Source organism: Tinamus guttatus, unplaced genomic scaffold, assembly GCF_059628265.1.
Source record: "Tinamus guttatus ecotype Peru unplaced genomic scaffold, ASM5962826v1 Tinamus_guttatus_pri_ptg000530l, whole genome shotgun sequence".
Classification (NCBI taxonomy): Eukaryota; Metazoa; Chordata; class Aves; order Tinamiformes; family Tinamidae; genus Tinamus; species Tinamus guttatus.
The window spans coordinates 1,541,244-1,556,137 of NW_028289064.1; the positions used below are offsets into that span (position 1 = coordinate 1,541,244).

The 14,894-nt window shown below is 37.4% G+C and overlaps 1 protein-coding gene across 1 annotated transcript in view; it reads left to right on the forward strand.

Moving 5' to 3' along the window:
* Positions 1–10,683, forward strand: part of PARD3 (par-3 family cell polarity regulator) — a 435,290-nt gene extending 424,607 nt beyond the window's left edge. Inside the window, 2 exon segments of the mRNA XM_088534020.1 lie at positions 6,098–6,225; positions 9,598–10,683. Of these exon segments, the coding sequence (XP_088390146.1) occupies positions 6,098–6,225; positions 9,598–9,991 (522 nt within the window). The 3' untranslated portion in view covers positions 9,992–10,683.
* Positions 10,684–14,894: the final 4,211 nt, after the last annotated feature.

Sequence of the window (14,894 nt, forward strand, 5' to 3'; positions counted from 1 at the left end):
TTTGGATTGTAATTTGTTCCATATCTTGTATTTTTGCCTAGTCACATCTTAATTAGCAGATCCTCACCTTCAATAACAAAAACACTGTATTATAGCCCTAAATGTCAAGGGAGCAAGCAATCCAATTAAAGAAATGGCATATTAAATCAGTAGAAAATGCTGCAACTACTTGCCAGTCCTGCTTCTAGAACCACACTGACTATCAGAAAACACAGAGACTCAGGAGGGCCAAAAGTTGGTGTTTCATTCCTTCATTTTTAATATAAAACTCAATGCTAAAAATGCAAAGTGACAAATTCCCTTCACAAATACATTCTTCTGCAGTCATGCTGAATCTATTTGGATGGTAGGAGAAAATTGGTATCAGGAGAGCAGCTGAGCAAACTCCACTTTACATATTTAGGAGTCAAATGAAAAGATTTTCTTTTAAGATAGCAGCTGACTGGGTCAAAACTAAATTTACTATGTGACTCATCTGATTATAGCTTTAATTACATGCAGAAGGTTATGAAAGGTAAATAATTGCGTGATTCTCTTAGAGGAAAGACTCCAGAAATCCTAATAAGGTACTTAACCATGGCTTGATAGATAAGTGGTAGTTTAAGCCTTATGCTTGTTTTCTTGCTGTTTGTTGTTACATACATTTTTTTTCTTGTCTCTAAGGCAAATGTAAAAAAAAATCTTTTTTTTTATATCTGTTTATGGTACTCATTTCTTACCTCTGTAATCAAGTGCTAACCACAACGTTAGCCATATTCAAAGCCATAATGAATTCTAAGTAATCCAAAACTCTTTTAGCAAAATAGAAAAGCCTGATTTTTATCACTGTATCTTCAAGTGTTACACATTATTTCTACTCGGGAAAATGAATATGAAACTATATTTGAAACAAAATTTGCAAAGTATGTGTCAGGCTATAAATTATGTAGAAATATTCAACCCATTAATGAGGGAGAAAAATGGAATACTAATTCTTTTTATTATGAACCCATATCAAGAGTCTCTTTCGAGATTTAAAATTCAAGATATTAGGTAATATCTAATTGAGCATAAGAATGGATGCAGTATACTTTTGGAGCTAAATTTGTTTCTCCTGCCCGACCTCTTTCAAATCAAAGTTATGCAGGCGTCCTCTCCACAGATAGTTTTTCTTCATTAGTGTAGGAAAAATCTCTTCTATATCCAACCTGGGAAGGTTTTAATGAAATGTAATGTATTTCTTGCCAAGATCTAGACCCTTACTTTAACATTTTGTATTTTAACATTCTTTTCCCCCACCAGTTTCAATCTATTAATTTATGTGAGACACAAAAATAAAGATGAAAAATATAAAAAAGAAGTGCAATAGTGCGATTTTATAAACAAATCTACAGCTCACAGGCATGTGCAGTACAGGTAAATAGCACAGGCTGCTCTATAGCACAGCTTCCTACATATACACCATAGCAAGACAAAGAAAGGAATGAGGTTATGCAGTGTTTGAATTAATACGCACCTGTTGGCAATTATTTTTAAAAGATATTGCTATATGTTCTATCCCCCATAGCAACATAAACAAAAAGATAAAAATAAAAATCGTTTTCAAAGACCCAGAACCGCTGAATGGCTTTTATCATTCTGAATTTTGAGGTATACAGTTACTGGATTGCCTGTCTTCTGTGCCAAATGTATTTATACATAAAGCGGGCAAGGTCATGTAAACTTATTATTTCTAATTAGTTATAAACTGTAAGAATCACAGATTTTGGTGTGGGATGTTATGCCTTGTGTCCACCAAATTCCTAGTTGGTCTTGAGGCTTCTTGGTTGAATGTGGACTTCAAGAAGCTCCTTGAGTCTGAATAACCATTTCTCTCTATTTCTCCCTATGAGAGTGGGCTGGGACATGGGTGTATGAGACAGGTGGTTATCTAGACTATCTCTGGGGATCTCCAAATGCGGTGGCCCAGGTGGCTCCCACGTTCCCTGCTGTGGTTGCACAGCAGCCTGGATCTGTGCAGTGCCCGGAGTTTCGTGCTGCAGTGAGAGGGATCCAGCCTTCGGGGCATATGTCCCAGCTGGCAGGGAAAGCAGCTCCCTGAGTAGACTCTGTTTTGCCTGAGGAGGGAGGAGGGAGCTTCATCCTTTTGTTCTTTTGCCATCCTGACCCATAGGTTGAACTCTATGGGTTAGCGATGGTGGGAAGACACATGGGAAGGACTCTTAGTGCTTGTTTAATGTTTTCCTCATGCTAGGATCCATTAAAACCTGCTGCCATTGCAGGCGGTGGTGATCAATGCACCATGACCTAGGAGTACATTCTGTGCAAAACGAAAACAATGTCGTTTGGATAAAAGAGAGAAATCTGTAGAAACTTGTGACTTTGCAGGCAAGCTTTTAAAATAATATCTCTTTGAGAAGAGAGCTGTCTAATTTCATAAATTTGAAAACATATTTTTGCAAGCAGAGTATTGTTTAACAATGCTGAATGCAATAACTATTATTGCCACTTAAATGTATTGTGGAAGACATGGACATACATTTACTTGTATAATGCAGCCTTGGTTGTTACTGTGGCCTTGACCGCATCCTGATTTAAAAGGTCAGCGCTTGTCATACATCTCTTTGCAAACAAGGCCACAGTTCTTATCAATTTGTACTGTTAAAACAGAGCTGTTGCCAGGTTTGTTGGGTGGCTTCAAAAGGTTGTTATAACTGTACTTAACCTTGTGTTACGCAGTTCATATCAACATTAAAATTATCATGTGTTGTATTACTCATACATCATTTTGTTGTTGTTGTTGTTGATAAAGGATATGAAAATAGTATTTTTTTAATTCTCTCCATTTTGTGCTGACATAAATGTGATACAGATGTATATAGATATGTGCTTGTGCATATATTTTCCATAGGCATAAAATGATGTTTTGAAAATTGAAATAAAGCATACAAATTAGCTTTTGCATATTAAGATTGCTTAGGATATAAATATTTTTGTTTTAGACTCATTTAATTGAAAGCATATTGAAAAAATAAATCACGGTCCTTGGTGTGGAAGCCTGCATTTTTTTCTGAATGAGCCCAGGATACAAAACATAATGTGTTAAGTCTTTATATCATCATAGCCATATATCAAGGACATTCATTATGGTATCACCAAGGCTTTTAATGAGGAGAGCTTGAAGTAGTGCCTTTTCATTACAAAGACTATTGAATGTACCTGTCTGTGTGTATATATGCCATGTTGTCAGTTATGTGATTACATGCAGGGGGAGGGTTTTTATGTCTTACTGTCATATTTTTGGATACCTGAAATCCAACAGCAAATTCTATTATTTGAACAGCATATTGTAGATGTGAACAGAGTACAGACAGGAATCTAAATAAATGTCTTTCTTTTCAGATTAGTTAAGAAGTATAGCAAATCCACTTAATTTAACAGGACATACAGGTACTTATAAGTTCAGAAAATGAGATGATTGATTTTAGATGTTTGCCGTAGGCCTCACAAATAAGAAATGTTGTCTATTAGATGAAAATCCTTGTGAACTGCTAAGAATCCATTCCTGACTGCTAAGAATTAATAATTTCAGACATGGGCTTCACGGGGCGCAGTGCAGGCATGATAGTGTTAAACCTCTGGTATTTAACCATTGGTTAATGTTTACACTAAACAAAATTATCAATTAAGCAAAGTTTTAATTTCACTTCCTTCCTAGTCCATTAGTGCTTTCAAAACTTGTGTCATCCTATTTCAGCTGTCTTTACAGATACAAATATTCGTTGTTCCTCAATTTTTACATTTTAATGTCTTGCATAAGCCAAAATTTAGCAGCAGCTTCTAGGTGTTGTATCGGGCATTCTAGCCCCATCTGTTTGATAATTTAACCATTCCCTGTACTGTAGAATCCATTAATCTCTTTTCAATGAACTAAAACAAATGATAAGTGAGCTTTCAAATAAAGAGAAGGAACTTTAATATCATGTCTATATTTCATATAACTGCAGCTTCCAACTACATGTAGATTTTCCAGCATTGTTACAGTAGAACCCATGAAATGATGAGATTGGCTTTAAAATCTTAGCCTAGATATTTTTATACTTTATGGAGAGGTTGAGATGGGAACCTCTGGGATTCTCTCTGGTTCTCTGTAAGTTGTTTATAACCACACTGGAGAGAATTCACAAATAAATCCTGTGACTTTCAGATGATCGCTCACTTCCATAAGCTGAGCCCTTCAATAAAGTATGAAATGCCAGAAGACTCTCAATAAAGTCAGGAAAGTTAGAAATGTTGACCTATGCAATAACTGAAATTGCTGCTCTGTATGCGTAGCCTTTATTTAATAAAGCAGGAGATCTCCACGGGGTCGTTGATGTGAATATACACGTCTCAAGGAATCTCCCACAAGACTAGCACAAGTCTGTTTTCTGGACTTGTTGCTTCACTGTACTGTGCTTCATCCAAGCATCTTCCGTTAGAAGTGCTGTTTTGTTGAACTGTTACAGAGTAGTCTGTTCTGCAGCAGACGTCAATGTTGCTGCATCAAGGATTCTCTTAAATTTTCTCCCTGGGTTACTCAAAGCTTTTGCTTTCACATTCTCATCCTTTTGTGCAGTAATCTGTCACTAACAGGGAAGGCGGTTGCTCACCGAATTTTAGCTGTTAACTTCTGAGTCCTGACTGATGTTCCTTCTAAGTATGTTGTTATTGGAGATGAGGTTTATAGGAGCCATACACCTGTTTTGTGCATGTTGTGTTTCGGGCTACTTGCAAGTACCTGACTACACGGTGAGTCAAATAAGAAGTTTGTGTCATGGCTGACAACTTTCTGGTTTTTAATACATGCCTTCAGGTGTGAGAAGCTTTGAAAAGTCTTTTATCTTTCAGATGTTTGTCAGCCTTTATGAGATCTGTCTGCTGCAGAAATTGTAATAGCAAAAAACAAGAGAGGTCCTCCCGGTGAGGGAGAGGCAGATGTGAAAAGGCAAAAAGTGCTTTCACAAAAGCATGTCTGACACAAGCTGTTTCACTGCTAGTCCCAGCGGAGTCTTTAGGCTCTCTAACCTCTCAGTGATTGGAAATAAGTTTTTTTTTAATAGAACTGATATGTTAAGAGAGGAGTTAACACATTTTTCACTTTGTTAGGTGAAACTTTATTATTAAAAAATCCCAAACTCCCCAAAATTCTTTCCTTTATTGTCATTGTATTTAGCAGCTTGAAATTGTGAAATCTGATTAACTGAATAAAATGAAAAGTGAAATCTTTATAAAGATAAATCTTTTCCAAATCTGAAATTTGAATCCAGCTGTTCTGCCAGATCTTGACTGGCAATGCTCCATATTCCTGCAGAGTTGTTCCGCTTTCGTGGGTTCCTAGTGTGCTACCCAATGTTTCCAATTGCTGGCAGCCCAATTGCTGTCTAGTTAAAATGTTACCTAAAATCCTTGTCTGAGGTACAGGATTCCCCATCATGTGCAATAGAATTGCTAGATTTGATCCTATCAAACCAGAGGATGTTACCATATCTCTCACAAAACCACGTGGTGCATGTTTGGACCAACATAAAATAGGATGGGTCCAATATGGAGAGTGTCACATGAGTGCTGGTGAGATTTAAAGTGATTCCTCATGAATTGCAAACAGGAAAAGTTCATATACATTTTTTTTCCTTTTTTTAATACTAATTTGGTTGTGTTTATAGTAATTCATGCTATCAAAATGATGAGGGATAGGTGGTATTTCTCTAAAAATAGTCAACTTGAGTCAGATTCTCAGTGCGAGGTGTAAATGCTGTCTTTAACTTAGCCACATTAAATTACATTGGTTGGGGATCTGTTCCACTGACTTCATTTAATTTTCAGCATTACTACAAAAACACAACCTATTCTGGATGAATATTTTTCTGATACATTTCAGAAATGGTAGGTAAGAAGCAGAAGCAGTAATGGAGGACAGAGCATTCTGGATCAGAATTCAATGAAATTATTTTGAAAGAGCTACCAGAACAGCATGGTGATAGAAATATGCCTGTGTGTATACAACAGCAATTTAAATGCTCACCATTTTTGTGTGGGTAATTTTGTGTTTTAAGACATGTTTTTGCTCCTATTCTAGCCAAGCTCCAAGACATACTCGCAGAGTGGCAGACACTCAGTATCAGTAGAGGTTCAAATGCAGCGGCAGCGGCAAGAAGAAAGAGAGAGTTTCCAGCAAGCTCAGCGGCAGTACAGCTCATTACCCAGGTATGGGAACTGTCTGAAGCTGTTCAGCGTATGGGAGCCTGGAGCTAATTTCACTTGTAGGAGGAAAATGTTGTGCTTAGTGCAGACACTTTTGTTTAGCATTGATATAAGGTGGAATGTATTCAGTGTGGAAGAGGCATAAAATTCCCTAAGTGAGAGCATGTGGGAGCTGTTTATTTGGGGAGAATTAGTTCAGAGTGGATTTCAGTGGAATTTGAAGAAACACGGCACACAACAGAATTGAGACATTAAAACAAAGCTCTTTTTTGTGGGACACCATCCAGTTTCAGTTTCTGCAATTACAGAAGTCTCCTGAGCATGACATGATTTGTCCCCTCTTCTGCCCCTTTGACATATCAGATGATTGTTTTTTTTTCCTCTTACCTAGTTCCTTACTAGGTAGAAATTCTATCCTTGTGATGCCAATACAGAGTCATAAATTACCAAGAAAAAAACAACAAACAAGCAAGACCTCAAATAGAAGAATAAGGACTTGAGAAATTCTATTCAAAGCTCAGGGGCCTCCAGGTTTTCTGAGTTAGTGGGTCATTAACAGTAGAATGATGAAAATTAACATGCTGATTTTTCTACAGAAATCTGTATTTTAAAAGTTCGTAGGTTTTAAAATGACCTACTTGGGCAACATATCTTTTACTTAATACTTAGCTTAAAGAATTACGAAAGAATGTGCCTACCTTGAATTACAAATTGGATAACTATCATAGGTAAGCACTGTACTAATAGTCTGTCTGTTTTCAAATATTAATGGCAATAATTGAATACAGAATCTATTACTCTGCGACTTGGTGTCAAATTTCCCTTGATTTTAGTTATTCTTTCCAGACAAAGTTGTCTTAATGTTTGTGTTTGTGGGAAAATGTGGTTCGTGACTTTTTTTTTTTTTAACCATAACTGTGGTAAAAAGAAGTGCACCATAACTATTTTTTGGAATGAATAGAAGATTAATAATCAACATTATCATATCATGAACCTTACCAACATCTTTGAATTTTTAAGTTTGGAAGTAGATAAAAAAATTGTAAAGTTTCTGTGTTTCTGTTTATAAAAATAATGTTTGTTACTTTGAAAATCTTTACATTTTCCTTGCTTTTCATCTGTAACTTACCTCTGAAGTGACTAGCTCTATAAATGATGTATTTGTTTTCCTGAAAACTCCATTAAATTTTGCTAGTGTATAAATTTTGCTTATTCTTTAAATTTGATATCAGCAGTGCATTAACCGTGTAGAAAAATGTCAATGCTAATGTGGATGTGTGTTTTTAAAGTAGGAAGACAATTGGTCATTTTAATTTCAAAACTATGATTCTTAAGACCCTCTTTCCTTGTTCGCTCAACCTCTGGTATTTCAGTCAGTTGCAGTGTAAAGTTCCAGTGGCAGAAATTCATAATTCTAAGGAGAAAACAAACAAGAAATTTGGACAATAATTCTGTGGGCCACAGAACTGTTTATTTTTTGAAAAGAATGAGGAGTGAGAACTTCAAAAATGAGTTCTTTAACATGAGAAATGACTAATGAACTAGTTAATGAGTAATTAATGATGGTTTAACCAATGCTTTTGAGCAATGGTATCTGTGCCATGCTGAGAGTAGATGGAGTTCTGGGGAGCTTGTGATAAAGCTGAGTGCTGTGAATACCACGCTTCGCCAACCATAAACCAGGACATCAAGGTGTTCAGCTTTCCAGACTGTTGGTAATTAAAGTTTGTGTGCTGTCTTCATTGTTAGGCTTTGCTGCTTTTCATCTTGTTTAGTCTCTAGAAGCCTCATTCTTTTTCCGTGTAAATTTAAATCATTAGCACGGAAGGCAAATAAACTCTTTAATCAATTTTAAGGAATCTTCCCAGAAAGACAGTGAAAGTGGGCCAACTAATTTTGAATAAGTACCAGAAAGTAATAAAACAATAAATTGAATCAGTCCAACCAGTCATCATCTTGTCCCATGTGAAACTCTGAAAGTAATGTTCAACTCCAAGTTAATTTTGTAGTATTTACAATTTATCTTGCTTTAGATCAGAAACCTGGCAGTTTCGTAGCCTACAGAGGTTCATTCAGTTTTCTCATATTCCAGGAAGTGATAAAACATGGCTCAAAAATGTTTCTTTGGCAAAGTAGGGTATGTGAATAGCAACAAGAGCTATTGTTGAATAAGAATTTATGTTATAATTTACGCTGGAATCATTTGCCATCCTTCTGAACAGCAGTTTTCATCCAGATTATCAGTGATATCTCAAGATATATTGTGAAAAAGGGTAGATATGGTTATTTTCAAGTTGTATATGTGAAAGGACAAGTGCAAAAACATTTAGTGAGTTGTTATTTTTTTAAATGGTAGAACAACTCTCTGGGCTTCCTATCTCTCCACTGCATATTCATTGGATGAGGCCACATTGAATCATGTTGTGCTCTGACATGAAAAACAGACATATATACACAACCAAATGATTTTCTCATTGATTAATGTCACAATATATTTTGTTTTACTGCTTGTTTCTTGCACACTAATTTTACTCTCAAAAAGGGTATCTCTTGTATCTCTTTCACTGTGGCACAAAATTGTTTTACTTTATCATCCCCACTCCTATTTTAAATTCATAAAAGCATCTAGCATTTTGATAGTGAATTTCAAAACCATAATGTGGCTTCAAAATAATGTAGTGAGTTGTTGTGAAGAGAGATAAGAATTTGTAATTCCTATATGTATTTGATTTATCTGTCCACCCCATGGAGCCAGAAAGAAAGAAAAATATGTTATCTCTGCTTTTTCTTTTATAAAAGGTACAGTAAACTTGGAAGCAGCTCAGTTAACATGAATCTCCTTAGTTTTGGGATGGAGAAGATGAACTTCCCATCTGTAAAACTAGCTATCAATAATGAGCTTTATCTTCTGCCTTGTGCAGCTTTCAAGCAAGTGTTTAAAAGATCTGCCTGTTGCATTTTTAATCAAGTGGAAGTTTAGATCCAAATCTTTCACAAGTGATTTTACAATTACTGGTTGTTATCTGCTTGCTTAGAAAGCACAGAATTTTGTATGGTTTCTTCTAGTTTGCAGCTGAATTATTGCACTTTTTCTCAAGAACTGAATGGCTGTTGTAGCACTGGTTGTGTATTCACAACATATTCCTCCTGAAAGGGCACACAGAAATATAGTTCCGTTTTATAGGAGATGTTCTCCAAGCAGAAGAGATAAGGTCCTCCTTGGGGCAGAAAAGACTGTCTTATTGAGAATGATATCACTGGGAGAAAAGTGGTCACTTTGCAGGTGTTCCCTTCTTTTCCAGGGACTATTATCGGTAGCATTAGAAGTGTAAACAAAAGGTTTGTCTTAAGTGTATCTTCCATTTCTATTTTCAGGCAAAGCAGAAAAAATGCCAGTTCGGTATCTCAAGACTCCTGGGAGCAGAGCTATTCTCCTGGTGAAGGATTCCAGACTGCAAAGGAAAACCCCAGATATTCCAGCTATCAGGGATCAAGGAATGGCTATATGGGAGGACATGGCTTCAATGCCAGGGTTATGCTAGAAACACAAGAACTGCTCCGGCAAGAGCAGAGACGGAAAGAACAACAGCTGAAAAAAAAAACTTCTTCTGAAGGACCCAGCAACTATGACTCGTATAAGAAAATTCAGGACCTTAATTATACCCCACCTAAAGGTCCTTTCAGACAAGATGTACCACCTTCACCATCTCAGGTAGCCAGGCTGAACAGATTACAAACACCAGAAAAGGGAAGACCATTCTATTCTTGAGTTGAAGAAACTGAAGATCAAGTTATCACGCAATAAGGAACATTTTCATACAAAGACTTCTATTTTGAACATTTTTTAAACTGATGGTACTAAGGAGTATATCCATTGTCTGTTTCAGTGCCTTTAACAATATGGGCAAAGAGCTGGTGGGCCTTTTGTCTTTGCCATTCTGTCTCAAGTGTTAGGTTCATGGAAGGATTTTCCACCATTTGACAATCATAGCGTAAGGGTGCAACATGTCTCCCTTGGTTACCATGTCTTGTAGCCCAGTGCAGTAGTTGTCAATGGCTTATTACTAGGATTTGTTGTAATGTGTTTTACTTTGCAGTGAGTTATTATACCAACATGCAGCTTTGTGGCATAAAGTTAATGAATTTGAGGTTGAATTAAGCATTGACATGTCCTTTTTTATTTCTCTCGGGTCAGGAGGAATGTTACATATCATTCTCAAGTGGATAAGGCTTAGTTCTACTCTAGTTCACAATGTTTTATGGTGGACTCATTACCAGTCTTTGTTGATCAATATTTAAGTGTCTGTATGCTGAAAAAAATATCCTTCTCCTATTATGCACATATGCACTGTTTTTCTCTCTCTCTCTCCCCACTCTGAGCTTATTAAAAAGCCTTTATCATGACTCATGAACAAAATAATATTAGGCTTTCAGTTATCCTGAGAATTCTGTTACAATTGCCTTATATTTTAATACACAACCCGTTACAAATCAAGTAACTGGAGAGAGACTTATATTTATAAATGCAGTTGCATCCAAGCCCTCGTTTGGTATATTTTATTATTTCATTAAGTTTGGGGAACCATGAACAAACATACAAATGGGTTCTGCTTTTTTATTATTATTATTTTCAATAATTTGCTCTTGTAACAATTGAGTCCTGGAAAAGGAGGAGGCAGGTGTTCATCCCATCATCATCCTGTATGTGTCTGTCTTTCTTTTGGCAAGTTTGGGAGCAAACTTAAACCAGGAGTGAATGAAATCAGACTTTCTTTAGATCAAAAAAATGAAAAAAAGAGGGAAAAAATAATTTTACAATCTGTGAAGCTTTGTGGACAATTGCCCTGTGCTTCCGTATGCTGTATTGTTGCATTGTGATACTACATTAAAAATAAACCTTTAAGTATATGAATGCGAGATAAGTGGAGAAAAGCTGTTACACATCATGCTGAAAACATGTCAGTATCCATAAATAACTGAAACTAAAAAGCTTGCTCCAACAGTGAGTAATATTTGAATGTGCATATGGGATATGAGAGTTTCTTTTGCAAGCAGCTGTTTTTATGTTTGTTGGTCTGAACATGTATTGTAAGAATATAGCTGGGTTGCTGAAGTGCCTGCAAATCCTGATGTGAAAAGGCTTGAGAATGGATCTCAGCATATCTTGTATAAAGTGGAAAGCAAGAAAGCAAGAAAAAAAATCATGTATTGCGTGATTGAAAATATGCCTATTTTTTTTTTTACTGGCACATTTTATGTTTGCGCCAACTTGTTTCTAGAATATATGTGAAATATCAGCACACGTACCTGTGTCTTTTATGCCTGTTTGTTAATGGTTTTTGTTGTTAATAATGTACTCCATGTTTAAAAATTGTTACTTACTAATGTAAGCACAGTGACATTGAACGACAATAGCTCTTTTACGCAGAATTTCCAAGACTGTGTAAAATGGCTTTCCGTGTACATATGAAATTTAGAATAAAAGGCTGTTTCCATCCTTGCCTTCCTATTGCACATCAAACCTTACAAGGGCTGCCACAGACATTGCTTTGAAAAATATTCAGCAGATGTTATTTTACACTTTTCCTAATGGTTTGCGTGTGTCTTTCCGTGAGCACTTATAAACATGGGCCAAAGGAAGAAAATAAAGGATTTATAGTCCAGCCAAACACCTGAAGGTTATCCTCAGGGGTAAAAAATGCTCAGTTAAACGTCTAGTGTTATTTTGAGACGCACTTGAGACATTTACAAGGTTCCTTCTCCAAACTGCTCCCCGGCATCCCCTGAGGATGCGGCACCCATGGGGTCTGTGGCCAGAGCTGGGTGAGTGGAGATGCTCTGTTTGCGCCATAGTGCTCAGTACATTTCCTGGTTTTCTCCCTTTTCCCCTCACTTTGCCTTTTGTTGGATACTGCGGGAATGTCAGTCACCATGCTGTATGTGCTTGGCACCGGTCCGTTGCCATGGCAATTTCAGTGTCAAACTCTTCTCTGTGACTCCAGAGCAGGATCTCAAGGGGCAGGGAAGTGGGAGTTACAGAGAGGACAGGCGGCTTGAGGGGCCTGGACAGGAGGATTTTGCCAACGATCTGAATTTTAGCAACTCGCAGTTGTGAGAAAGAACTAATTGTATTTGCAGCTTCACAGGTCTTGCTGGCTCATCTGCTGCCTGGGGTCCCAGCTCCCATAGTCTGGTGTTTCTATGGAATCGTTCAGAGGGGAAATAGCTGCAGGCGCTAAAATGCATCCCCAGGAATGGAAAACAGGTTGAAACTTTTTTCAAAATAAGGTCTCTGATAAACTGCTGAAGGAAAAAGGGCACATGCTTAGAAAAGTATGAAGTACAGCATGTTTTATGTGTGAGAATGGCATATGTTAAAGTTTACCCTTGTATGAAACTGCTCTTCAAGGTGTTAACAATTTGCCATAATTAGACGTGTTCATGAGAGAAGGCAGATGTTCTCTTTGGGCAATGCCTGTGTTATGTTAGCAAAGAATAAGGTCTTTTTCTGGCTTCATCATCCTGTCTTCTTCCTGACATAGCGTAGACAGGATTTCTAATATTAACTCCCATGAGCTGCAAAGGGTGATAAGGAAGTGGGAGGGAGATGTTTTAATAGAAAATGACCTTTAGTTCTGCATAGTGAAGAGATCCAAAAGTTAATTGAGCTAACTACATTACTGCAGTAATTTGTTTGTGGCCGTATTACCATTATGAGATTAGCTCTGTACCATTAGCGTGTTTAAGAGTGGTCGCAGGACAGACTGCGAGGGAGCTTGCAGCGTCAAAGCAGTGGGTGTAGAGCTTGCACATTTTCTCTATTGAAACCCTAAAAAAAGACTGCAAACCCTGCTGGTATATTATCAAAATAATTTGCTAATGCTATTGAAATTCCTTGGGAAGGTTTAATATTATCAATGTAGAAGACTGCTGCCTTTCTAATAAAAGCTTACTTCCCTTCTCGTTGTAGGGCCTCCTTGGAAACAAGAGTGCAGCCTGAGTGAGTTATTTTATGGGCCAAATATTTTAGTATATGTCTTTGAGAACTTTGCCATCAAAACCAGCCCCAAATGGCGCAGAGCCCAGCTGAGCATGGTCAGAAAGTACAATGGCCATTTATTGCTGTCAAAGAGCAGGAAGAGCCACAACACAAATTTCAAAACGATCCTGAAAGTGACTTGGTGGGCTGCCGATAGTCTGCTCATGGTCCTGCTGCTTACATGGGTGTCTGTAACATTGCACTTAGCTGTGCATTGCAAAGGGAAGGGAAGGGAAGAGAAGAAACTTGGCCAGACAAGGAGGAGATGTGCCAGATTAGCAGTGTTGGCTAAACATGGGATCTTCTTGAGTAATTCAAACCTTTGAACTTGCGTTGTTGAGACTGAAAGTGATCTTGGCTGTTGCATGTCCTGGCTTGCAAGTCTGTCTTCAAAATATTTCCTAATTTTATTTGCTGTACCTAACTCTTTCTTCATCGTTCTCTCCTGAATCCTCAGTGTTTCTTGTTGGGCTTGTCAGAGAGACATCAGGAATGTATGCACTGAAAAACACTCTCTCCTGCTTTCGTGCCACCACACCCTGGCCTTCCAGGCTCATGTTAACATGCAACCCTAACTCAGCAGGGGAAGAACGCGGGTCAAAAATCCAGGATGAGGAACTAATTTCATGAAAATAGATTGTGCGTGTGTGTATACTTGCACATGTGTGAGGGAGAGAGGCGAGAGGCAGATTGGATTCATTTGCCTTGAATTCATGTCCAGCTAGAAATCCTCTTCAAATATCTTGTAGCATTTCTTCCAGCTGATAATTTGATGCACATGGTTATAGTTTTGTGCCCTCCCGTACATCTTTTCTCTTTTTGTATTAGCATCACACTGTCTCTTTTACATCTGCTTATTAATTCTCTTGCATTTATTTGTTTCTCTTAATGGCATGGAATTCATTCATATCCTAGGCTGCTTCTTGCCAGTGATGGATGTTTCTCCTTTAGCTTTGCAAACTTATTTTAATATTTTCTGTTCTCAGCAGCAGAGTTATCTTTTGTAATTTACACTTTAATCACATTTTAAAAATTGAGAATGGGAGCTTGAGTTGGGATTATGCAAAAGCAAAATAAAGAATATGACTTTGATTTCTACCCTGCATGCAGTGCAGTTATGGGAACTGTGCAGAGTTGTGTTTGAATGAAATAAATTAAATAAAAAAAAATCAGGACCAGGAGTATAGAAGAAAAAAATGTTAAGGAAAGTTTTGAAAATATTTATGCCTGCTTCATACTAGAGGCTGTCAAAAATTTATTTTTATTTTTATTTTTTAAAGCGAGAGAGAGAATTATTTAACAGCTTACGGCCATTATTTTAAGATAACTCACTGGGCTTGGGGTGTTTGTGCCCTTCTGAAGCAAGCCGGGATGCACTTCTCTTGGGAATTGGCCCTGGACTGCAGCACCCCTTCGCATCTCCCTGCAGCCTGCAGTGGAAATGGGTCTATCCAGAGAGATAGAACTGAGAGTTGCAGTGGCAGAGGTAGAGGGAGCGCAGCTGTGGATTTAAAGGGCTTCAGGAGGCCTGTTTTAATCTGCTGCTTCTTGTTTGTTAGTCTAAGCAAAATAAACAAAGGAAGGGTGGTGAAAAGGAGTAAAACATGAGCAAGGCTTCTCGTTCTGCGCCAGT